The following is a 25,403-nucleotide window of genomic DNA, read 5'->3' on the forward strand; positions in this document are numbered from 1 at the left end:
TCCTGATAATTTTCATGATTTTCAAAACCTCGTTGAACTAATGTTTCTTATTCGAGATGATTGGCAAATAAAATTCATATTAAATTCGTTGCATTTATGGCAGACAGACAAATAAATTAAAAGCATATTATCATTACATATGTAGTAATAGCCTTTCTACACTCCACACAGTCGTTTAAAGCTGAATCTCGTCAGTTTAGTCAGATTTGTTCGAAATTTTGACTAGATACAAAATAAATTGGACAAACTAATTGGGAAAAATTTACATTTAACATTTTGATTAATCGCAATCAAATTGTACTCTTAGACAAAATAAATGCAATTATATTGTAATCGTGATAAATGCAAATGAAGAATTTTATGATTTATCCTCAGTTCAGATTGCCAAAGAAATAAAAAAAAAACTTAAATTTTCCGTTACGCAAATGTGTTAACGGTATTTTAGGTATTTGTAGAACACGACTGGTTCGAGTCCCGAAACCAGTTCCAATGAGCACTACATTAGTGTGTGTGTGTCTGTGTGTAGGGGGAATTTGTTGATAGATAGAACGAGAAAAACAGTCGATGCAAAACAACAAAGACGACGCAAACCAAACGAATTTAAATTTAATTAATCAAGTCAAATCAATTCGCGTTACTCATCTGCCATCGTCGATCAAGATCTTGTGTCGAAAAACAGCGAAACACTGCACCTGCATACAGCCAAAATAAAAATCATCTAAAGTCCAGTGAAAGTGTAACGAGATAAAAAGATACAATCAGAAAAACTTCAGTAGCAATGACCACATACCAAATGAACTTCAACCAGGACTTTACGTAAGTAGCGACATCTGTGCTTAAATTTTTAGTTCCAAGCCAAGAAGGTCACCACAGCGAAAAAGTGGCAAAACCACGGGCAAGCAATTGAGACAAAAATCGACAAATGAGACGGGTAAACAAGGCGAAAACAGCTGCTGTGGGGGTGGTGGGTGGGGATCGTTAGTGTGTCTGTGGGTGAGCGTGAATTGGCGTCATTACTCGTGTGTGTGTAGTTTATTAGAACATGCAAACAAGCAGTTCCAATTACAATGACATGCATCTATTTTGGAATGCTTTTCCCGTTACGGGAGGGCTGGTAACCAAACTAGGTACACTGTCCAACCAGAAGGGGTGACCAGGCGGTCCAACCCCGCTAGCCAACACTGGCCAATAGTGGCCAGCAAGCGGCTTAGTAAGGTGTATTTTCATTGCGATGACCACTGTGCGGGACACCAACACTCGCACGATTGGCCCACAATTGCGTGTTTATGCGCAACAGCTGATGTCGCAGCACAAACTGTGCTAAGACAACACGAACTGTGGAACAAATGAAAGTGCACAGCGATAAGACCGATAGCTTTTAGAAATGACAAGGAACAAAGTGGGGTCACTCGCCCTGTAGCTGGGAACGCAGCTTCTACTCTCGAGCTTAATCGAATAAAAGGCAGAATACAATCAATCAGCGCAATTTAAAAAGTCTTCAGCTAATCAGTGCGCGTCATAGATAGAGAGAGACCGAGACAAAGAAAAACGAAATGGTGAAGGGAGATTTCTAATCGGAAACAAATCAATTAGCCAGTGCGGGCGAATGGACGCGAAAACGAAAATCAAGCAATTTGCTATTATCTTTCGGGGGTTTTCCTTTGATATTTCGTAAAGTGGTTTTAATAAAAGAAAAGTAAGTCTAAAGTTTATCAGTAATGTAGGAATTTAAAATGTCAATGGCATTAATATGATACAAATATGCTAGAGCTCTTTTCTATCCGAAATGAAGCATGAAAACAATTTGAAATTAAATTGTTTTATTTTTCCATTTAACTACTATCTTAATTAACTTCCAGAGGTGTATCATTGCACTTTGTGATAAATCTAACGAACATAGTTTTTAGCTGGCTAGAAATTTAGATGGACTAAGTGGGACGTAATAATATGTAAGGTATTTGCGAATTTTGGTTAAGGCCTTCTTTATCTTTATGGCATTAAATAAATAAACATTAACTAAAAAATTTAAAATTATGGTTATATGTATTATGTATAGATATACATATATTTTTTATCACACTGGGTCTTTAGCGAAAAGTGTTATTTTATTTATTTATTTTTCCTAGGGGGTCGAATAAGTCTTGTTTTTGTGTGCGTCATCGAGTTTCTTGAGTTTGTTGTTATTTTTTTGATAACCTGCGCAATTGCTCATAAGCTTAAATTTTAATGCAAACGATCGTACGTACACTTTTGCCTGATGAGTACATTTATTTTCGATGTCCCTTGTAAAAAAATGTCAAGCGTGTGCGTTTATTTTTCTTAAACACTGCATTTGTTTACTAACAACGCGAAAACAAAAACATCTTAGAGAGCAACAACAAGCAAGAGACCTCAATGCGCTATCGCATAACAAGGGGCCTAGTAACCTTGGGCCCCATTTTAGCGTCGTTACGCGTTTGGCGGGAACTAGTTTCGGTTTTAAGAGAATAAATAGTCAGAAATAGCAACAACACGTGTTGCGCTCACTGATCACTTTACCAGGCTTATCGCGGGGAGCAAGCGCCCAACCCAACTACATACATATGTGCCAAAAATAAATCGTAATAATTGGCAGAGCTCACCTTGTGAAGACACAAAACTGGTTTTAAATGCGGCACTCGAAAATACAGGCCACCACCAATCTCTAACTGGGACTTCAAATATCTGGCAGCCTCGCCAGGTTTGCGTGTATGGCCACACTAAAAAATGCGGCACCGCTGACATTGAAAAGGCGAGAATTAAGCGATAATTGATTGCAGTTAGAAATACGAGCGAGAGAGTGCATGGGTAAAAATCAATACAAGGAACAGAACCAATGGAGCAGCGCGCCAACTTCCTGGCTCTGACCCTCCTGGACGCCCTGGAGGACGAGAACGAGACGGATATAATGTCGATGCTGGAGAGAAACTGCATAAACGCTGGCATCGTGCCCTGCGAGCGCGGACTGGCTCCCTTGCACTACGTGTGCGGCATGCGAAACGGGGGATTGGCCCAGCGGATCCTGGAACGGTTTCTCATGTGTCCCGACCTTGACGTAAATGCCCTGTGCGACGGCCAGACTACGGCGCTGCACATCGCCAGCATCTACGGGCGGACGGAACTGGTGAGGATGCTGCTGAAGCGCGGAGCTCTCGCGGACCTGGCTGACGAGGAGAACAAGCTGCCTGTTCACTACGCCATTGAGGAGTGCCACTTCGAGGTGCTGCAGCTGCTCCGGGATCACATCTTCCGTAAGAGACAGAGCCACAAGAAGCAGCAGCAGCGAGTTCAGGCGGTCGACGCTCTAACCCCCAATCAGCCGAGGTACAATCACGATGCAACTTCCCCGTACTACATTAACATCACTCACAGGCGGCATCGACCGCAGCCGAAGTTTCCGGAGCCGACGGAGGAGGAATGCACCGACATTCCGCCCCTGCCGGATGAGGAGTCTGTAAACCTATTTGCTCTCACTGAAGCTCATCTTACCCAACTCATACAGAGCCAACGGCAGAATCAGCCGGAGGATCCTTTTCAGCCAAAGCGGCGAACTCTAATTGAAAGCTGGCGCGAGAAGGTGGAACGCTCCCGCGCCCGCCAGTTCCTGCTCCATCAGTACGACGAGCACGTGGAAGCACTGGTGGATGATGCTATTAGTCAGGAGGACTTCAGCTATAAGGAGCACTTGCAGAAGAAGCTCAGAGATGAGGACAATCCGAGGAATCTGACACAGGATGCTGCCACCTCGGGTCGGCAGGTGTTCGAGATGCTAGTAGAGCAGGTATCTCAGGCGGTCGTCGAGGAGCCGAAGCCAGTCCCGGAGCACAGCTTCTTCACTGCTCAGGGCGACGAGGAGGACGTGGCAGAGAACTCACCACGCCAGAATGAGTACTTTCTGCAAATCAAGGAGGCCTACGTTCACACTGACGACGAGAATGGATTAGTTTTTTACGAAGCGAGATACCTACAGAATAGGGAAAGGCGGGAGCCAGTCAAGCAAACTCCTAAAGATAGGAGGCACGATTTGGAAAGCTCCGTGAGCACTAATTATACCCTGCCACTAGACTACGAAACGGACGCTTTGCGTCGGGAATTGACACAACTGGGTGTTTCGGTGGGTCCCATTACCAAAACAACTAAGCGGCTGTACATTAAGCAGCTAATCAAATACAAGCGCAATACAGAGGCGCTGCAGGAAGCCCAAAAGCACGCCCAGGAGGCGCAGATCCGCTACTCGGTGGAGCTTCATCGTACGCTGCGATCGCCAGAGGACTTTGCGAGGATTAGTGATTACCTGCCCCAAGAAGCAGCCTCTGCAGCGCATTTCGCAAAGTGTGGGGTGACAAAAAAAAACATGCGAGAGGGACACCTCAAACAGAGCTTCATCTACATGTTGATCGATCCACGCATTTCGCAGAATCTGCCTGGGGAGAGCGCTTTTCTCGAAAAGTTTGGGGCTTGGCAGCGTTTCCTGGACTCAATTTTTTACGTAGGCAAGGGCAAATCTTCGCGGCCGTATGCTCACCTTTACGACGCTATGCGGCAGCACACACGCCTTCACCAGAAACGCGAAAAGGATAAGACAAATAGGGAACGCGTCGGCGGATTCCGCACCATGCAGCCAGATGTTTTCCGCTCCCCGCCACCAGGAGATGGCAAGATGGGAAGCCGTAAGCTGGAGCGCATCTTGGATATTTGGCAACATGGGAGTGGAGTCGTATGTCTGCATGTCTTTCACAACATCTTGCCAATTGATGCCTACACACGCGAAGCGTCTATAATAGACGCCCTGGGCTTGAATCATCTTACCAATATAAAGCGCGGCGACTACTACGGACCGGCTCAGTCATGGACTATGAAACAGAAAAAGCAGTTGGGAATCGGTCTGCTTCTCAAGGCCATGCACATCTATCTGGCGGAGGGAGAATCCCAGTTGTCGCCAAGCGACCTTCTCTAAGAACGGGAATAAAATGTGGTTCCGAAGAAATATTGACAATTAGCACCAAGTACAAAGTGGAGCGGCGCATCTAGAAAATGGATCTCAAGATTAATTATATTTAGAAAATAGGCTGAAAGGCATATACTTGGGGTGTCAGAAGAGCTAAGTTTGAACTTAAAGCAATAGTCTAAAAATTTCAATTCTAGCTTCTCCATTAACGGTAACATTTTTAAATGGCCGATGATTTGCAAAGTATTAATTGATTTATTTTTTGTCAAATAGTATTACAATTTAGAAGGGTAGTCTTATATATGTACACAGATTACTTCCAAATAATAAAAATACATCATCATCATTCAAGGATACTTATTACATATTATTTACTTAAGAATTGCTGAAACAATATTGTATAATTCATCTTACAAAATTATTCATAAGTTGCCAAAGCAACAATGAACAACAAATCTAGTACTATCTCTCATGTTCGAAAAAATTTAATATGTACTAATACTTGGAGTTTGACAAGAATAAATATTAGCCCTGAAGTAAGCTCATAATTCATTGTAGCGCTTATGTCGGCAATAATGGCGTACATGCCAATATATGGTCTCTAAATGTCGGTGAACATTCTTCATTCAAAACTACCAAACCGAGGAAATAAGTAATCATGAACTTTTCTCGTAAATTTCAGGGCCAATTAATTAAAGCAATATGGCCAGGTCTACTCTTAAGCATCTTAAGCTAAGCATATGCTGAAAGTTTGAACTCGAATTCTATGTTTCTAGTGCCAACCATATAAGCGATTCATATATAGATTCGAGTTCTTGTTATTATTTTAATGGGTGGGAAATGAAATATTTGTCGAGAAAATTACAATATATTTAAAAAAGTTTTTTTTTACATTATATTTCATGACAATTTTTTTAAGTTTAAAAGTGAAGGTACCTTTGAAAAAACACCAATTATTTTTATTTTTCATTTTCGACACGAATTACATGGTGTATATTTTTAATAATAAATTTTTTAATAATAAATTATTTTAAATAATAAATTTGGTACGAGCAAAAATTAAATTACAAATAAGTACAAATTAGAATTTATTTTCCATTAATATTGTTGGTCTGGTCTCCTTTTCTTCGCACTCACATATATTCAGATTTTGCTCAGCAAAGTAGAATATTTTCTGAGTGTTGATGATTTAAGAAGTGGTTGGTCATTTGAAGAAATGACAAATGAACTTAATCAGTTTGTGCTACGGCTACTGTGGGAAACTCACCCTTGAAGGGCCTCCCCAAAAGTGTCTGCATCGGTACCAAAATTAACAGAGCAAGGGAGCCCAAAAGCATGCTGCACCTTTTGACTGGCTGCAAGTTCGTTGCTTGGGATGTTTTCGCGTGCGTGTGCGCATATAATTCTCAACTGCTTCTGGCAGCACCGGCATGGAGTAGAGTCGAATGCGAATGCTCGGTTATCTTTGCGCAGTGGCAATACCGTAACCAATGAAGTCCTCCTGAGGTGCGGTTATTGCTAGTTGAAAACTTTAACCAATACCCCGCCATGGGGACGTGAAATACCGTCCACTACGGCAATTTTTGGAAGCCCGAGAGGGCTAATTGAACAATCAATTTAATAGTTAAAATACAATAGGGGTGTTGATAGGGGATGTAGGGATGATACTTTTTTTTAACCAAAACAAAATGATGGTAATATGTAAAATATCTCAAAAAAAATATCGATATATTTGATATTTTTGATCTTTTTTTTCAAATAAAATTTGATTTCCCCACAATAAAAATATAAAAGTTTCTTATTAACTTCATTTTTCTTATTTAAATTCATGGATATTCCATTGTAATACAGATAATAATACGTTGTGTTTATATTAATTTCATATATTATTGCTACCAGTACTTAGAATTAAGTGATTTTGGGAAGACTCGTTGTGTTATATGTATGTGTGTCTGTCATTCGGCTTCGTTGTGACGCACTACGCATTTTGCGAAAACATCATAAAGCTTATTCTTAAGGTGCGAAGACAAGTTTGAAAAGTGTCCACTTGTTTTACTAATTCGGTCGCAGAGTTTGCACTTGCAATCCCGTTTTTTATATCAGTGTAATAGGATTTTATGTTAGTTTTAGCACGTTAGTTTTATCGCTTTGGAAATCAGAGGGAACGAAGGGAAAATATCAAAAAGATATCAATAAAAAATATCGCAATATCGATATTTGGGCAAAAAAAGTATTACGATGAAAATATATCATTTTTAGAAAAATATCGATATATTGATATTTTGATATATTATCAACAACCCTAATATACATACGTCCCAGATTAAATTTATTTTCAACAGTCTTTTAGTCGAATCCGGACTGTAAAATGTGGTGGGAATTCACATTTCCTTACGATGGTTTTTGGTTTTGTCTTGAACGTGTTCATTCAGATGCAAAAATGTTGTGCTAAGGAACTTTCCCTTACAAGGACAAAAATCATAAACCTAACATAATAAATTATACAAAAGAGATCGCTATATTCGAGTTCCCCGACTATCTGATACCCGTTACTCAGCTAGTGGAAGTGCTAAGGGGATATTTCAGCACTGACAGTTTTTGGCGGTTTGTGGGCGTGGCAACATGGGTCAACAAATTTGCATTGCGTCTATGTCTCTGAAGTCTGCGTGCTTAATTTTACTTTCTAGCTTAGTTCCTGATATCTCGACGTTCATAGGGACAGACGGACATGGCCAGATCGACTCGGCTATTGATCCTGATCAAGAATACATATACTTTATATGGTCGGAAACGCTTCCTTCTTACATACTTTTCAACGAATCTATAATTTCTATAATTCTTATATTCTATATTCTTTATATTCTATTAATTCTTATACCCGTTTCTCGGAGAGCAAAAGGCTATACGCTCTACGAGAAACGGGTATAAGAATTAATAGAACTTTCAGCATATATGTAGGTTTATCCTAAGTGCCGTATATACAAACAAGTATATAAAATTCCATGCATTAGTAACACTTGTTGACGTTCTGTGTATTCCGACAGTTCCCTGTCTGTGCTGAGTCCCACGGGTCTACGCCTGTTCTCGATTACTAGCCAGGACAAGGTGGAGGAGATATTTGCCAAGGACAACACGGAGCAAATCCGAATCGTAGAGCGCCTGTTCAACAGCTCGCTGGTAGTGCTGGTCACCGCCCAGAAGCCCAACTGCCTAAAGATGCTTCATTTTAAGAAGAAGCAGGACATCTGCAACTGCTTCTACCCATCCGAGATCCTGTGCGTCCGCATGAACCGGCAACGCCTGATCGTCTGCCTGGCGGAGAGCATACACATCCACGACATCCGCGACATGAAGATCCTACACTCCATTGAAAACATCGCGCCCAACGAGCAGGGTCTGTGCGCCCTATCCCTCAACTCACACCTGGCCTTCCCGGTCTGCCAAACGAGCGGCGAGCTGCGCATCTTCAACGCCAGCAAGCTGCGCACGGGCATGACTATCAGGGCCCACGACACGTCCCTCTCAGCTCTTGCTTTCTCGCCCAGCGGTGCCCTGCTGGCCACCGCCTCCGAGCGCGGGACCGTCATCCGGGTCTTTTGTGTGAAGAATGGACAAAGGGTGCAGGAATTCCGGAGAGGCGTCAGCTGTGTCCGCATAGCCTCACTGGTCTTCTCGGCCAGTGGGGACTTCCTCTGCGCCTCCTCCAACACGGAGACCGTTCACGTTTTCAAGATAGATTCGCGGGCAGTGGAGACGGTTGAGCTGAAAGCGATAGGTGAGTATGTTGACCAAGAATGAGCTTCCTTGTCTTGATGCCCTAGCATAATGAAAACACTATTCATTGAAGGCCACTTAACAATTCTATATTTTTCAACAAAATTGTAACTGATGGTTGTTCGAGATAAGTTCTTTAAAATGTAGTTCTACTACTTCTGTGGATAGAGAATTATAAATTTAGTTAATAGTAATATTACTTTTATAAAATACAAGTTTTTTTTTTTATTTTTTAGCCGATGTGGCTGCCAAGTCTGAAAATTCTGCCAAGGAATCAGTAGCATCCGCAGCAGCTGAGGAGAGCAGTAGACCTGTTGCTACGTGGGGCGGAATGTTTTCCAAGGCTGTGTCATCGTTGCTGTTGCCCACGCAAGTCAGCGAAGTACTGGCTCAGGACCGATCCTTCGCCACGGTGCAGCTGGCTCAGGGCGGCCTAAAGCACATCTGTGCCTTGACCCGTGTTCAAAAGGAACCACGATTGCTGATTGCGTGCGAGGATGGATTCCTGTACGTGCACGAGTTTCCTGCGGATCGGGGCGGTTCGTGCAAACTGCTGTCTGTCCATGACTTGCGCGGAGCCCTGGAGGATGTTATAGAGCTTGAGCTGAGCGAAAGCGTGCAGAGGTCGCAGACCAAGCCTTCGAATCCGTCAACTCAAACGCAGCCTTCGCTTACGATGCTAAAGAGCTGTGCGGCCAGTGTGCTCATCGAGAATCCGGATCCGATGCAAGACAACAGCTACGCTGGAATCCTGAAAGGGGACCAGTCAGATTCAATGTCTGGTAAGTAAATATTAATAGTTATTTTTTAACAGCTATTCTAACGATGCTTGATCCGTAGATTCTGCCAAGTTTCGCAAGCTTTGCGATGCCATCGACACCCCAACAAAGCTTTACGATGAGCGACAATTTCCGCCAGTGGCAATTCCCGCTAAGGACTGACCACGTCGCAGTAGCATCAAGGATATGGTCATAGTTGATAGACAACAGACTAATTAAAAACATTAGTTTATACGCATACGACAAGTCGCCCCAAATAACCGTTATGACATCTGTATCTACCGAAACTTTCTTTATGGAATGAAAATACTCGTTTGAAAAGTATTTTATTTTATATGAATCAACCCTTAAAATGTACATTAGGATGTATGTATGTATATATACAAGTAACTAAAAGGATAACACGTAAAATGTTTTTTCTTAGTGTGTTAATTTATTTTTGCCCTAATGTTCAAGATTATTTTTGTATTATATAAATTTAGGTATAACTGTAATTAAAAACTAGAATTGTGCGGTAGAAGCTCAAAAAAGGACAAAAAAAGAAACAAATGATGTACCTTATAAAAACATATTCAACTAGCTTTGCAATAAATATTATAATATAAATATATTATTAATAACCAAATTATAACTTTCAGAATTATTTAGTTAAAATCCAATGTATTTAATTTAAAAATTAAATATAATTTAAATAGGACAACAATAACTTCAAATTTGGAATCCGAAAACATTACGAAAATGCTTAGTAGAGTAACGGAATTATTAATGTACGTAAAGGAAATATAAAAGAATTTAAGAAAACCAAAAAAGATTTTAAAAATGAAAAACCTAAAGGCAAAATAAAAGTATTTAAAATCAAACAAACAATTAAAAATCGCACCTCTTGTTATTATGTTTTTGACTACATTGATTAGTTTAGAGCTAGGAAAGTACCTTTTGGTATCTTTAGAAATAAACAATAGCACTTCTAAAACTCATAAGAACTTTGCGATCAAACAGTGAATAGGGTGAAGGAAAGCTTTGGGTCACAAACAGAAAATTCTGGCATGTCCAAAAATCGGTAAAGTTTTATACCTGTTACTCGTAGAGTAAAAGGGTATACTAAATTCGTTGAAAAATATGTAACAGGCAGAAGGAAGCGTTTCCCACCATATAAATTATATATATTCTTGATCAGGATAAATAGCCGAGTCGATCTCAGGAACATTAAAATCTAGAAAGTTGAGTCTAAGCTTGCAGACTCCGGAGACATAGACGCAGCGCAAGTCATGTTTCTACACCTACTGTAACGCCCGCAAACCGATCAAAACTGCCACGCCCACACTTATGAAAAAGGGTTGATATTTTTAGATTTTTGTATTAGTCTTGTTAACATTTATCGATTTGCAAAAAAACTTTTGGCCACGCCCACAAAGCGCCCAAAACTGCCACGCCTACACTTTTGAAACATTTAAAAAAAAATTGTTTTCCTTTAATTCTTTTGCCTATACTCGGGGAAATAACTTGTTTCAATTATGTTCCAGTTGTTTTTTATTGTGAGCGCATTTCTATTTTAAAGCTTAACACGGTGAATAGCTCCTGCTTTTAATTGGTACCATTTAATTGGTCAAAACCTACCACCTACTCGGTGGAGTTTTGAATTTATATTGATGTAGTAATGAATTTCAACGAAAGTTCGCTGTTCTAAATTTGGGGGTAAAAGTTTTTCACAAACTCATTACTCCGTAGGCGAAGGATTCCTATCATGATCGGGCTGATGATGATGGCGATGATGATGATGATGATGATGATGATGATGATGATGATGGTGCCGATGTGGGGGATGTGGTTCTAGCTCCGGCATCGAATCAAGATCGGCTTCAGAAGTTAAAATGTCATCGATTTGAGTTGACTTGTCCAATTTCCAGCTTATCTCTGGAGGTGGAGTGACCGTCTTCTGTATTTTTAATGAGAATATGGAACCGATTTTTTTTAATTTGCTGTGGACCGAAGCTTCTACGTCCTGATCCCCTGAGATTTGAAGACTTTTCATTGACAATCCCTGAGACTTGAAAGAATGCTTGGAGCGACTTGACGAGGAACTGCACGAGGATGAGTTGCCAGACCCAGAACTTGTATGTACAGGTTTAGTAGTTATCCATATTCTTGCCGCAAACAAAGCCTCTGATTTAAAAGCTTCCTTCAGCGAGATCTACAAATAAATAAAAGTGTTCAATTGAAATTTCCACAGCGACACAATGTGAATGGATCCTTTCACCAAAATACATTTAAATATTAATTACCTTTTCTTCAATGGCCACCGATTTCACGTTCCAGAGGAACTCCGAACACCCCAGGACCATTGCTGCCAACAAACCGAGACCCAGCACCAGGAAGACGCCACCCACATTTTCCAATCCAAGCTCGGGTGTGTCTCCTCCATCTTCGTCGCTCTTTTCGCAGTTCCCGCCGCCGTGCATCTCCTTCCACCACTTTCGCTTTAATTCTGCCAGCTGTCCAAGTTCGCCCAACTTTAGCACTGCAGCGCTGATCTGTTTGCGATACGGGGAATCTGAAAGAAAATATTCATTTGGGCAACTATTAGAATAACGGATCAGAAGATAGACGATTGGAACTGCAGCGTCAGTACAATCACGGAGCGAACTTGCAATTCTTAGGGACACATCGAGGACTGAGAAGGGGAAAGTTCTATCAGAGAACACGGACTGGTGTAACCTGGCAAGCAGTGAAGCTGCTTTGTGAGCAGTTAGGCGGCATATATATAGCTTCTCGGAATGTGTCGCCTGTTCGTCTGCAGCGATTCAATTTATTGTAATCTCTAAAGAGATTGAAGGTGAAAATAAGTCAAAACGGTATCTCTCCGCGTCCTACTACATAGGTAGTATATCTAATGTAATTTAAAAGCATATTGGGGTATCGAGTACACTTACTGAAGGGCATTGCTATGCCATAGCTCTTGTAGTCTAGCCAGCCACCGATCTGCACCAGGTCGCACTTCCGCTCCACATTATACTCCAGGGTGGTGGACTCCATCAAAAAGGCGTATAGATTTTTGCCTTTTTGTACCCTCTCGACTCCCTCGTCGTTGGTTTTTGTGAAAACTGAAGGACTGGCGCTTTCCATGGCGGTCCACATCTTCTGGTAAGTGCTAAAGTTTGAGTCCCGAAAGAACCCTATTGTGGAACCACCAGCCATCGCACCGTATTTAATTTTACTTTGTGCGGCCAAATCCTCGGCGCTGTTGATGGAGTTCGCCTGCCGAGAATTGGTTAGAAAGGCAGCCAAGTTAGCCGTGTAGGAATTCAGCATCATTAGAGCGAAGAACCACCACATTCCAGTGACCAACCTGGTAGAGGCAGCCCTGGAAATATTCGATCTTTAACACAAAATATTGGCCTTATTATACCCGCTTACTTCGGCAGAATGTCACAGCCTTGTCCCATCAATGAGCCGATCGAGAGCCATGTAGTATTCATAATCGACCATATGTTCTCCACTTCTTCGGGTTCTTTGCAGGGATGAGGGTTTTCCCAGTCGTCAGGTGCCATACGAGCCAATGCGAACAAAAGAAGGGAAATGAAAAGATATGCAGAGCCCATGTAGATCCACACATCCAAGGAGAATGGAGATAAAAAGGAGAACAAGTCAGTGGGTGGTGTCGGAGGTTTCGAAAACAGTATGCTGATTCCTAAGGTCATGAATGGGGGTGTAAAGTCAACTGCCTGGCGTCGGGATGATGTCATTGTTAAATCGCAGATTCCAAGGTCAGCATTCTAAAAGAAAAACAAGATATAACACTATAGTCGAGTTTCTCGACTATGAGATACCCGTTACTCAGCTAGGGAAAGTTTGAGTGGGAAAAGACTGGCATAAAAAATAACAAAATCAAAAAAAATGCAAACATTTTTAAATTGTGTGCGGGACAGCGTTTGGCGGCTTGTTTATTTCAGCGGTTGTGTGCTAGAGTGGGCGTCACAACGTTCTGAAACAAACGTGCACAGCGTGGTCTTCACTAGAATCTTCTAGAATCTTCATGCTTCACCTCAACTTTCCAGCTATTATTGATCTCGAGATCTCGACGTTCATGCGGACAGACAGACGAACATGGCCAGATCAACAAGGTTTGTGATCCTGATCAATATACATTAATATAATCGCTGTTACTAGACTAGTATTTAACATACCCCATCTATCAGCTGCCTCACGATGCCATCCCAGGTCTGGGTCACCTTATTTAGAGCGCCGTACTTGCCGTCGGGGGACATTCGGAATTCGAACTTAAAATTAAGCATTTTAGCAATTTCGTCGATTAAGTCTATAGAGTATCCCTCGTATCGGGAATTCCCCGTCAGGACTTCACCTTCCTCCGGCTCTCGCAGCGTAAGGAATGGGGCTCCCAGGCGTGAGGACACAATAAATGTTTTGTTGGACAGCTTTTGGCCAACTCTCTTTTCGCTCTCTTCGTCGTCATTAAGAACATCCAATCCGTTCACTGGATCCCAAGTGGCTAAGTCCAAGAAGCCATCAGAGTTTAATTCCATAAAACGCAGAGTGAAAAAGTTTCGTTGTCCATTCTCATTAAAGTCTATTCGTCCCGTCGAAGTCTCCTCGGACCGCTATGAAATTCACATGATTATAAGTGGCGATATAATTGCTGACATATTTATAAAGTTAAATAGCTTTACACAATAACAATTTGCTCTAGAATCTGTATGCTTAATCCCAATGTTTGTTTGAACAATTGTTTGTAGGGAAGTGTTTTATGTTTTTAAGCTAAACATAAATTTTTGAAAGATCTTACCGCCTTTATGAACTCAATAATGCGTTTACCAAAGGGCCACGGTTTCTTTCGCCTGCATTCTAGATCGGGGGCGGTAAGCTCCTCGAAAATTCCGAGTTCTGTAAGTCCTTTAGAAAAGAGCCAAACGGCATCATTGAGCAGAATCATTTGGGATTTCACCCTATTTGGGTCGACTTTGAAGTAGCGTCCCTCTCGTTTTGCGCGCTCCTCCCAGTCGTGCACTACGTTTTTCACATGAAAGTCGGTCGGATCCATTAGTCGAACTGTAGTTATGTTGGCATCGACACTAGAAAGTTCACCAAAATCTATGGAATGGGTGTCCAGAAGAGGTATAAAAACGCTCTGAAGGTATAAAAACGTCGATAATTAGTTAAACTTTTGCTCATTTATTGAATACAAACCTGATATTCTCCCAACATTTTTAGCTCATTTGCTTGTTGCAATATGTTTAATAGATTATCGGGGGCACAATGTAGGATGAGGCAGTTGTCGGTGGAGAGTTTAATTTCCTTTAAAAAAGGCCTGTGGTCGTCATCCGGGCCCAGTTGTTTTACTGTGGTTGGATTGCTGCTGGGCTCACCGATTTGCAAAATATCCTGAAGTTGTTGAAGCTCTATGTGGTCAGAAAAATTATAATCTTTTCCGCGATCCTCGTTTCGAAATTACCCTTGTCAGCCTCATAGACAACTGTAAAACTACGCCAGGCAAAGCTCTGCACAATCTCCGCAAGCCCCTGAGACAACAAGAGGTTATCAGGATGAACATTGAGGGTCATTGTAGAGTGTTCTCGATCTGGGATGGACTCATTGGGTAACCAATCATATACTATGTGCGGTATATCGAGTGTGTCGCATATTGAGGAAATTATGTCTGCAAGAGGAAAGGTGATTAAATTAGCTTTAATATTTTGAATTGCGTAATACTCACCTGAACTGCTGCCTGTGCTGGGTCCAAAAATGGCGATTACTCCTTGGGAAATCAAATTGCACACTAAGAATGCGATATAAGTGATGTATTAAAAGAATCAGAAGCTTGTCAATATTTTTGAGAAGCATTTACGTTTGCCATTTTTAAAAATCGCAAGCAGACAGCTCTAGCAGTCCTCAAGTCTTACCCATTTTTTCCATGATGAAACTATCATCGGTGTTAGCATACACCACAATGGGAACCAGCTCTACGTTCCGCTCCAGTATGTTTGCACGGTCCACCGCTGTTCGGAAAGCGATTTCCGACTCATCTTTGTCTGATGTAAAGATGCTACCTACGGAAAATGCGAACTGTACCGATCCGGATCGCAAGAGGTCGAAACTGTGACCTAGTTGGAAACACTTACCCACCATAAACTGACTTCTGTCTGCGAGGACTGGCAACGCAATCAGGAGAAAGTGGGTGAGGAATAGGGAATACATTTCGCAGTCTATAGCTTTCGCATATCCATGGAATTAAACTTGCCAAAAGGCTGCTTTCCTGATGATGTAAAGCTGAAAAAGACTAAATGTGTGCCCACTCTCAACTGTGATGTTCTGAGGTCTGCAATGCAATGAGAAATAGCCGACATAAAACCAGAACGGAAGCAGAACCATGCTAAATTTAAAAGCGCGCAAGATACACAGATTCCAAGAGAGCGCCTGATGCTGTTTGTTTTGCTCTGTGCATTCTAAACAACTTCAATTGTGCTGCGAGGAACAGAAAACAAGAGAGAACGCCATAGTCGAGTTCCCCGACTATTTGATACCCGTTACTCAGGTAGTAGAAGTGCGAAGGCAGTTTGTGGGGGTGGCAAAAAGTTTTTTGGCAAATCAATAGAAATTCACAAAACTAATTATAAAATGAAAAAATATCAAAACATTTTTTTAAATGTGTGGGCGTGGCAGTTTTGGGCGGTTTGTGGGCGTTAGAGTGGGCATGGCAACATGAATCGACAAACTTGCGCTGTGTCTATGTGTCTGGAGTCTGCATGCTGAATCTCAACTTTCTATTTTTTATAGTTTATGAGATTTTGACGTTCATACGGACGTACAGACAAGCGAACGAACAGACGGACATGGTCGACTCGGGTATTGATCCTGATCAAGAATTTACCATATAAAGTATGGTCGGAAACGCTTCCTTCTGCTACGAGTAACGGGTATAAAAATGATTAATTCTCACTTAAAGCGCGATACTTTGCTCCTACTATTTAATCCATTGCCTCAACGGATATTTATACCCACTATTAGCAGACTGAAAGTAAAAGTGAAAAAAATAGTTTTATTTTTATGCTATGCCAAAATTTTCCAATTTCTCCATGCCTTTAGCGGAGAACCGGATATTTGATGGTCGAGAAACCTGGTGTTCTCTTTTCAAAGAATTTATACATATACTAGTTGGCCCTGTGCGCTTCGCCGCATGCAGTCTTAAAATTCAGTGAAAAATTCCTAGAATTTGTTATATGAAAGTCATTTATTTTATTTGAAAATTGTTATTTTCAATCCAAAACATTTGGATAAACTATATTTTTCGTTTGTCCATTTGGAGCGAATACAAATAAAGAGTTTGGAATGCCAACTCTTGAACAGGCTACGTATAGCTGCCCATGAGAAAAACACGGCTCTTCCAAATTCAACCCGCATACTTGAAGCGTTTGTCCTTGTGCCTTATTGATGGACATGACAAATGATAGACGCACTGGGAATTGCAGTCGCTTAAATTCAAACGGCATGTCTGTTGGTATCAACGGAATACGCGGTATGAGCACCATTTCTCCTTTCGCTTTTCCAGTCAATATCGTGGCTTCAATTAAATTCGGCATCCATTTTTTTACAACCAGTCTTGTGCCATTGCACAATTTTGGTGCATTTAAATTCTGTAGTAAAATAATTGATGAGCCGATTTTTAAGTTCAAAAAATGCGTTGGCATACCAGGCGGTTCTAGGGAATTTAAATTTAATTCACTGCATCATCTTCTTTCATTGCGCTATCAAAAGATTTATATGATATCAGTGCGCCTGGCAATTTTTCTTGAATGTGAAAATTGATTTCATTGACATGTACATTTTTTGGTGACAATATTGCTCGTTCTGTCAACCAATCGTGATTTCTGTGATTTTTAATTATATTTGGAAAAACGCTTTCTATTAATTCCCCTTTAGATTGTAGAATTGTACAAAAATTGTTTGGCAAAGTGATCAAGCCATTTGTATTTGGAACATTGCCACTTCCGATTTCTAATAATTGCTTCGAAAACCGTTCTGCAGATTGATCATAGTGCTATTGAACACGCATGTTTATTTTCAATGTCAATTTTTGGACATATCGCCACAGGAAATAATACTTCAAGCAAGCATTGACCTGATCCGCTAACGTTGCACGTGGAATGACGGGAATTTGTTGATTGCGACGTAGATCTTGCATTGTTCTGTTTAATTCTTCCAGAGATTTTTTATGGGTCATTCTTCTTCTTCTTCCTCCTCCTTCTTCTTCTGACTTCTTCATGCTCCTTATTCCTTCTTCTTCATCCTCCTTCTTCCTCCTCCATCTTCTTAATCCTTCTCCTCCTTCTTCCTCCTCCATCTTCTTAATCCTCCTCCTTCCTCTACCTTTTTCTTCTTCCTTCTTCGTCTTCCTCCTCCTTCTTCTGAAAACCTGCGTGATTGTTGATGCTTTAGTCTTCTTGCTTTATTGCGTTCGGCTAGTGTATCTTCTAGTTGATGAAGAAGAAGGAGGATGAGGAAGTCAAAGAAGGTGGAAGTGGTGAGTTTAACCTCAAATGCACGGTACACATAATTAACACAGTTCAACTTACCACCTCAAAAACAAATGCCTGCTGTTACAATTTATTTATGAACCAAATAAAGTTTGTCTCATAAATTAAATAAAACGAAATGAGCATAGAAGAATGACATCCTATGTTTTAAAAATGGCGCTGCATGTAAATAACGGTTTTCCCGCTTTTCATTTGACTTTTTCCAGAATTAAACTATCCTATCTCTCAAGTTGGATCGAACTGCACATGGTGTGCGAATTTTATTGTAATCGGTTGAGTGGTTTAGGAATCCATTGAGGACAAACATTGTGACACGAGATTTATATATATTAAGAAGATAAGATAATATATTTTAAACATAGTAGTCCGAACTTGATCAAATTGACAGACATAATATTTCCTAAATGGTGTGTACCAAATTAAAACATGATTTAAAAAAAACTAAACTATGTTTCTTTTCTAATATTTTCCATCAACTTTCTGACGGTTCCTATGGCGTTAAGTTTAAATGGGTTCCAGGTAGTTATTTTCGATGGGTACTTTCCGCACGTGAAGACCGATTTGTGGTTAGAGCTGACAGCCCTGATTAGTCTTAAAGGTAAGGATTTGTTTTTAACCAATAAGGTATTATTGATTTATATTTCATCACATTTTCGCAAATAGAGAGCTCGTTATATACGCACATTCTCACCTGAGGAAATTAACCGAAGATATGGAGTAACAAATTGCGAACCTCTTTTTTATGTCGGTAAATTATTATGTAGAGATGATTTCAATAATAAATCAACTGAAATCCCATTTGACCACCTGACTTTAAATGGTGGTGAGGTCTGGTCCAAATCAAAGTTCAATGCGCCCTGTGTCTCGTATGTACATGCATGGATATCCTGTGACCTGTATGTTCCCCGGATGCATAATTAAATTGTCGCGTAATTGATTGCGGCTCCGGCTTCCCGCTTCTGTCATTGGTCCTGGTCGTGCTCTTGTTATTCTGTCAAACAGTAAAAAATCACTAAGTTATTTTCGCTTGCCAAGCCTACTTTAAACATAAGACTTATTTGTGAAATCAAATTTAAGAACATTTATTTAAGAACTTTACATACATACATACGTCCCGAAATCAATTCTGATCAATATCAACCTCATACTTCTCATTGCTCCATTGCGAGATCTACATTCAGGCGGACAGAAGGACGGACGTTACCCAATCCTGATTAAAACTATATTTTTAGTGTCTTACCAAAAAATCCCGAAGTTAGGTAGAATTAAGTAGCTTTACCTACTGCTAATTAGTTACTAATTACAATTTAATTGTGTTTTTTTTAATAAGCCCAAACCCAAGTTACACAGTAACTCCACAAATGTGACATATTGTAGTCTCTAAACCTTCTCACAAATTTTCTGACTGATGTCGGCAGTATGATTAGTTCATACAATTTTTTGTGGCTTTTTCGGCTTGGTTTCACTTTTTGACTAATCTAATCATGCGACTAATTTAATTAACTTACTGGAATAAACCCACCCGAGTGCAGTCGCGAAACCCAAATAAATTATTGTGGGTCATGCAACTGCGTTTGCAATTACGGGTTAGTTTGCGGGATGTATTTATGTGACCCCAAGGAGCAACTCTTTGAACTTGTCCCACAAACGTACCAAAAAATAATGTTGCGCCACTATAAGCCATTAGAAAGTGCGAGACCTGGATGCAATTATCGGTTTAACATGGGAAATTCTTGGTACTTCATAGAAATAATTATGAGGGGGTCAACCTATATTCTGGGCTGGGAATTCGTATCTGGATTACGACGAGGATGTGGATGGCATACGAGCCAGGCACGCTCTTTGGCATACGCAGACAGGCCCCTGACACAAATTCCCCTCGACTTACACAACTAGCTCGCCAGGGAAGTGCGAGAACGGCGTCCGGATGGTGCTGCAATTTCAAATTCCTTGCAACGCATCAAAGCGCAAACCGAATTGTGACATGTCCTCCCGCTGAAGAACCCATCTCGCACTTCTCCACCGCACCACCCATTGCGTAGCCATCCAAGTGGCCATCAATGGGGAACAAAGCACTCAATGGGCACATGCACTCGAAAAAACACAAATAACATGTACAATATTCCAAACTATGTGAACAATTACACCAGAATATTTTTAATCTTTATTTTTAATCTTCTTAATCATTTGCAATAAGTTGATAAACGGGAGACCTACTCGATTAACCCTGTTAGAGAAGAGTATACGATCGGCATAGAAATTACGGTGATAAATAATACAGAAACTGGAATGTAGCTCAGACTTTATATACTTCTTACAATTTCATTTTGTATAAATAACTAAAAGTTTTAGTGATTTTTCTTTTAGTTGAATAATTTTGCCGTAGTGTATCGTGGCAATGACGTCTATTCTGGCGGGTCGTTTGGGTAGTGAAGCCCCTTAAAGGAGCAGCCACTTCTACGCATGTGTAGCCGTTGTTAATTGCCGGCTGAGCGGAAGTTTCTAAGAATTTTTGCCTTAATTACATTATTTAATATGTTTGTGTGAAACACATTTTAATAATGGCAGACATTCAAGCAGCCCCTTTAAGGAAATGCCGACCACTTGCTTGGAGAAATCACCCTTAGAAGTGGAACACCTTTCTTATTATTATCCTGTTAGGGTAATTATACCCGTTACTCGTAGAGTAAAAGGGTATACTACATTCGTTGAAAAGTATGTAATAGGCAGAAGGAAGCGTTTCCGACCAAATAAAGTACATATATTCTAGATAAGGATCAATAGCCGAGTCGATCTGGCCATGTCCGTCTGTCCCTATGAACGTCGAGATCTCAGGAACTATAGAAGTTAGAAAGCTGAGATTACGCATACAGATTCTTAGAGACATAGAGACGCCCACAAACCGTCTAAAACTGCCACGCCCATACTTTTGAAAAATGTTTTGATATTTTTTCACATTTTTGTTACTCTTGTAAATTCTCTTGATTTGCCAAAAAACTTTTTGCCACGCCCACTTAACCGTCAAAAACTGTCCGTGTCGCACTTCCACTAGCTGAGTAACGGGTATCAGATAGTCGGGGAACTCGACTATAGCGGTCTCTCTTGTTTATTAATGGTTTTTGGTGTGAATTATTCCTATACTCGAATATGGCTAAACTTGATTATAAAAAGCAACCCCCAAAAGCACGTTTAGAATCTTGTGCACAATATATAACTTTCGGTAAGTATGCTATGTATGCAATCTAACTCTTGATATTTAAACAGTAGTCACAGTAACATATGAATAAAAGTAGCCTGGAAATTAAAATCAAATTCTTTCCACTCCAGTAGGCGTTGCTTGTACTTTTTGCAGATGTCAAACCACAGACCCAGCGTTCCCATCGAATATCTCATTCAGTTTTTGAGTCTTGCTAAATTCATACGTTTTCATTCGTTTCGTTTTCTATATTTATTTGAATAAAAACATCAAAATTTCTCAAAAAAAAACCGTATTAAAATTTGTCCGAATCCGTATTGCTTCTTTTTTTCCTCTCATTTTGTGTGAACCATCTAAAAGAAAGTAAAGTAAGAAACGGTGGCCCTGTAATAAAGTTTTTGATATATGAGAGAACAGAACGATAACAAATTAAGTAGACAACTTTACGAGAAGGAAGAGGAGTGAAACTTGTGCCAAAACCAGTAAGAAATATTTCCAAACCTTCAAAATATTAAAAATTATAAATATATGCATCATTATTTATGTTTGCGTTTATAGTTTAAATTATATTTATATTATAGTTTCTCCCGTCTAGCTTTCCTTATTTATTTTAATATGGTAATAAGCATACATTTTTGTAATGCCGTCGAAAAAGAGTATTATGGTACAATACTTTTGTTTATGCGTATTAAAATACTTTTTTCTATTAGCAGACGGCAATTGAAAAGCTACGATGACTGAGAACATTGTGTGCCACAAGTGCCAGGAGGCCATCACCAAGCGAATGATCACCGCCCTGGGCAAGACGTGGCATCCGGAGCACTTCCTGTGCCGCCACTGCGATGAGCAGATTGTGGACGCCACTTTTAACATCCAGAGTGGAGAACCGGTGTGCAACAAGTGCTTCGTGGAGCGGTACACCTACACCTGTGCCGGCTGCAAGAAGCCGATCCTCGAAAGGACCATCTGCGCCATGGGCGAGAGCTGGCACGAGGCTTGCTTCTGCTGTGGCGGAGCCTGCAAGAAGCCGCTGGCCAATCAGTCTTTCTATGAGCGCGACGGCAAGGCCTACTGCAAACAGGATTACGAAGACCTCTTCGCTGCCAGGTGCGCCAAGTGCGAGAAGCCCATCACGGACTCGGCGGTGATCGCCATGAACGTGAAGTGGCATCGCGATTGCTTTCGGTGCAACAAGTGCGAGAATCCCATCACCTCGCAGACCTTTACTATCGACGGGGACAAGCCCGTGTGCCCCGCCTGCAATTGCTGACATTGTCCCGGATATCCATCATCATGTATCCTTGCTATTGCACCGAATTGTTCATGGAGAGTTAACCATTTGTTTCCTTACACTAAAACTAAAATAGTTTCGGATGCTTAAAAGGCCAAGATGCATGCAAGAAATCAGACCCAAACATTTAACACAAACTAGACAATACACGCACACTAAATAAAAAGATTGGGGTGACCAGAGCATACCATTTTATCTTTATTAGAATGCAGACCCACAATAACAGTGATAACTACGAGATGAACTGGAACACAAGCCGTTTCCCAAACCGAGTAAATATTATCCCCAAGCCCTTATCAAGACAGCTTGATATGAGATCATGTTTCCAAGGGTAAATAAGCTACCCTGCCGTGGAACATGCACATCTGATTATCTCATAAATACCATTAGTCGGTGGGATGATGTTTGTTGAGGGAGGGGCATCCCAGCAGTGCAGCGGAAAATGGAAAAGTCTGCAAGGGTGTGCTGTCGTGCCGTCATCGTGGAAAATTCACACATTCGGGTAACCAACACGAAGCGGCTTCGTTAGTCAAGTTTTCTGCGCCTTTGGAGTTGCCGGTTGCCGGTTTCAGTTTCATTTTTCAAACGGAGCTCGTTCAAAGCGGTTCGGTTAGTTTTTTAGGACAGCGATTTTCCACAATCCAAAAAAGTGTATCCGCGGAAAAGCTAGCTGTCCGAAAACGGGAAAAAGAGGTGGCTAATTAATTACACTGTTGAAACTGTCCCATAAATAATTGCCATTTAAGGCGAACAATTAAGCAGCATCAATAAAAACAGCATCAGCTGCAAGCCTCCATAAATCAAAATCAAGATCGTGTTTACGTATGTTGCGAACTCTGAAATTTATTCGCGAATTATTGCCAGATTTTCCTGATTCGGATTTTCCAAATGCAGCCAATATCGTCACGTCTAATGGCACTGACAACTCAATACAGATCGTGTAGATTGGCACCGGATAATTGTGATTTAGCCGTGCGTGTTGAAGTTGAATTAGTTTACTCAATAAACTGCAATTACATGAAGTCACATATTGAGGGAAATATTTTATTAAATTGAAATTGAAGTCGAGAAAACAGATTTTCAAAAAAATACAGGAGTTCAAACAATTTCATATGTGAAGACACATATTTGATAGCAAAACATTTTAAGTCTGGGTGGACTGCATTTAATTTCCAATTAATACTTTAAACATACATTTTTAAATGAAATACGAAAGATAACAATAGTGTGCATGTTTTTCGTATTAAAAGGTAACTTAACTTGTACTTTCAACAAAATTATCCAAATACTTTTAGAAAAAATAATACTCTTTAATGAAAAATTAAAATTTATGTGATCTTCTCGTTTGCTTTGGCTCCGGCGGGGAGGCAATAATAATGTTAATACCCACCTCAGACAAGTTAAAAAATGTGAGTTTAATTGAAAATATTTCATTTTGATTACCTAGGTGACAGAAAATTAATTGTTAGCATATGCAAATGTCAGTCGCGATATGAATTTGCATATTACGAATGTGCTTATAACTCATACAATGAGATCAATTAGAGTTTGTAATATTTGCTATTGCTGATTGTTTTGGATCAACAAGAACATCACGCATACGCAACGTTTGAAGCGGCTGTCATTCCCTAACCCTTTTTCGGGAAAATGGAACCCGAGCAAGAGCTCTAAGCTCCCAGGCCAAAATTATTGATGCTACACTGGCATTCTTTTTTAATTTGTCGATTTCTGCGAACGAAAAAATAACAATCCGATTGCACTGGAAAAAATCCTATAGTGCAAGTCGTACTAATATTTGTAAACACGTTAAAATTAAAAAATTTAATTTATTCATTAAATATAAAATCTGTTTTTGTATAAAAAAGCAATGCAAAGGCAGAAATTGGATAAAAGTTAAGTTTTTCATTATTTTAGCAAATAAGAGTTTTTTCTACTGATTCTTAGAACCTTTTTGTTGCTGTGCAGTTAAGAAACAGTCGGGGGCAGTCACTGACACTGAAGAACCTCCACAGTCGTACTTTGACTCTTGCGGTCGTCAGATGTTTGTTAGTTCGCCGGCTTCGCATAAGTTTTATATGGAAATTGCCTTTTTGGGCGTTTCGAGCAACAGGACGGCTGTAGACGCACCTTACAAGTCCGCCCGGATCGGCTGGGTCGCGCTTAACCTTTAATGGGGAAACGCCATGGGCCCGAGCCTTTAAAGCCCCTCCGATTGGCAACCGGTTGGCTCCCAGTGAATGTCTCTGTGTTTCTGTGTGTGTCTGCTGCAAAAGCCTCTTTGTGTCATTCGTGTGTCATTAGCATCCGCCAACTGAGCTCCCAGTGTGTCAAAAGATTTGAACTTTAAAGTGCTCAGGTGCTGAAGAGGCCACAGACGAAAAGTAGACAGCAGACACTTGGACTGCCAGTCAGTCAGTTATTCGGTCTTTGAATGCACTGCGAAAACATATTGTGAGAATCGGACATTTGGTTATGATATGAAAAAACTATCTCAAGAAAATGTTGTTAAATTCAAATTATTTAATGCAAATCCCTATTGGTAATGAATTAAATGTTCCAAAAGTCAATGAGTTCTAGCTCAGAGCTTCAGTTTCCAAGCAGCTTCACTCAATTATTTTTCCATTCGGCTTTTCGGTCAGTGTTTGTGAATTGCTTATCACGTTGTTTGACTTTGGGCTCGTTTGAATTATGCGTGCTATCTTCCATTGCCATTCCCCTGGCCAGCGGGTAGGGTAATTCACGCCGCAATTGTCTCTTTCGGGTTCTTTTTATCACACCTACCGTGCACCGCTGGATACCACACACATGCCACCCATCAATCCGCACTGATGCGATGTGGAGTGGAGTTCAT

At 40.6% G+C, this 25,403-nt stretch overlaps 4 protein-coding genes, 1 long non-coding RNA gene and 1 other non-coding gene across 8 annotated transcripts; 5 read left to right on the forward strand and 1 right to left on the reverse strand.

The window, feature by feature from the left end:
* Positions 1-513: 513 nt before the first annotated feature.
* Positions 514-10,103, forward strand: LOC122615294 (WD repeat domain phosphoinositide-interacting protein 2). The gene is made up of 4 exons (XM_043790321.1): positions 514-816; positions 8,011-8,741; positions 8,977-9,522; positions 9,581-10,103. The coding sequence occupies exons 1-4, from the start codon at positions 779-781 to the stop codon at positions 9,679-9,681; spliced, it is 1,416 nt and encodes a 471-aa protein (XP_043646256.1). The 5' UTR covers positions 514-778; the 3' UTR covers positions 9,682-10,103.
* LOC122615293 lies at positions 2,274-5,322 on the forward strand. The gene has a single exon (XM_043790320.1). It carries the CDS (start codon positions 2,855-2,857, stop codon positions 4,973-4,975), a length of 2,121 nt encoding a protein of 706 aa, XP_043646255.1. The 5' UTR covers positions 2,274-2,854; the 3' UTR covers positions 4,976-5,322.
* On the forward strand, positions 6,428-6,567 carry LOC122615381. Its single transcript, XR_006325830.1, has one exon. It is a non-coding gene; the product is annotated as a U4 spliceosomal RNA (small nuclear RNA).
* An 817-nt stretch (positions 10,104-10,920) lies between the features above and the next one.
* LOC122615292 (glutamate receptor ionotropic, kainate 2) lies at positions 10,921-15,842 on the reverse strand. The gene is made up of 11 exons (XM_043790319.1): positions 15,654-15,842; positions 15,435-15,581; positions 15,248-15,310; positions 14,987-15,190; positions 14,722-14,933; positions 14,321-14,662; positions 13,704-14,135; positions 12,934-13,292; positions 12,450-12,880; positions 11,802-12,070; positions 10,921-11,710 (listed from the first exon to the last, which is right to left on the reverse strand). The coding sequence occupies exons 1-11, from the start codon at positions 15,727-15,729 to the stop codon at positions 11,237-11,239; spliced, it is 3,009 nt and encodes a 1,002-aa protein (XP_043646254.1). The 5' UTR covers positions 15,730-15,842; the 3' UTR covers positions 10,921-11,236.
* A 2,589-nt stretch (positions 15,843-18,431) lies between these two features.
* LOC122614766 lies at positions 18,432-18,863 on the forward strand. 2 transcript variants are annotated; one of them, XR_006325763.1, is made up of 3 exons: positions 18,432-18,472; positions 18,569-18,663; positions 18,729-18,863. It is a non-coding gene; the product is annotated as an uncharacterized LOC122614766 (long non-coding RNA). The 2 variants fall into 2 exon arrangements; XR_006325762.1 differs by having other exon boundaries at positions 18,441-18,663.
* Positions 18,864-21,437: 2,574 nt separating this feature from the next.
* Positions 21,438-22,737, forward strand: LOC122613680 (transforming growth factor beta-1-induced transcript 1 protein-like). Of its 2 annotated transcripts, none has more exons than XM_043787977.1 (2): positions 21,438-21,743; positions 21,972-22,737. In XM_043787977.1, exon 2 carries the CDS (start codon positions 21,995-21,997, stop codon positions 22,529-22,531), a length of 537 nt encoding a protein of 178 aa, XP_043643912.1. In that variant the 5' UTR covers positions 21,438-21,743; positions 21,972-21,994; the 3' UTR covers positions 22,532-22,737. The 2 variants fall into 2 exon arrangements, with proteins under 2 accessions (XP_043643912.1, XP_043643914.1); XM_043787979.1 differs by having other exon boundaries at positions 21,975-22,737.
* The last annotated feature ends 2,666 nt before the right edge of the window (positions 22,738-25,403 follow it).

The sequence above is a fragment of the Drosophila teissieri genome, chromosome 2R (genome assembly GCF_016746235.2).
Source record: "Drosophila teissieri strain GT53w chromosome 2R, Prin_Dtei_1.1, whole genome shotgun sequence".
Taxonomy (NCBI): domain Eukaryota; kingdom Metazoa; phylum Arthropoda; class Insecta; order Diptera; family Drosophilidae; genus Drosophila; species Drosophila teissieri.

Excerpts from the sequence above, each read along its gene's own strand:
- LOC122615293 (XM_043790320.1), top strand. The coding sequence starts at position 2,855 with ATGGAGCAGCGCGCCAACTTCCTGGCTCTGACCCTCCTGGACGCCCTG.
- LOC122615294 (XM_043790321.1), top strand. The coding sequence starts at position 779 with ATGACCACATACCAAATGAACTTCAACCAGGACTTTAC. Across the intron at positions 817-8,010 it reads AACTTCAACCAGGACTTTAC|TTCCCTGTCTGTGCTGAGTC; the intron begins GTAAGTAGCGAC and ends GTATTCCGACAG. Across the intron at positions 8,742-8,976 it reads GGTTGAGCTGAAAGCGATAG|CCGATGTGGCTGCCAAGTCT; the intron begins GTGAGTATGTTG and ends TTTATTTTTTAG.
- LOC122613680 (XM_043787977.1), top strand. The coding sequence starts at position 21,995 with ATGACTGAGAACATTGTGTGCCACAAGTGCCAGGAGGCCATCACCAAG.
- LOC122615292 (XM_043790319.1), bottom strand. The coding sequence starts at position 15,729 with ATGTATTCCCTATTCCTCACCCACTTTCTCCTGATTGCGTTGCCAGTC. Across the intron at positions 14,663-14,721 it reads AAATGTTGGGAGAATATCAG|AGCGTTTTTATACCTCTTCT; the intron begins GTTTGTATTCAA and ends TTATACCTTCAG. Across the intron at positions 14,136-14,320 it reads TTATTGAGTTCATAAAGGCG|CGGTCCGAGGAGACTTCGAC; the intron begins GTAAGATCTTTC and ends TGAATTTCATAG.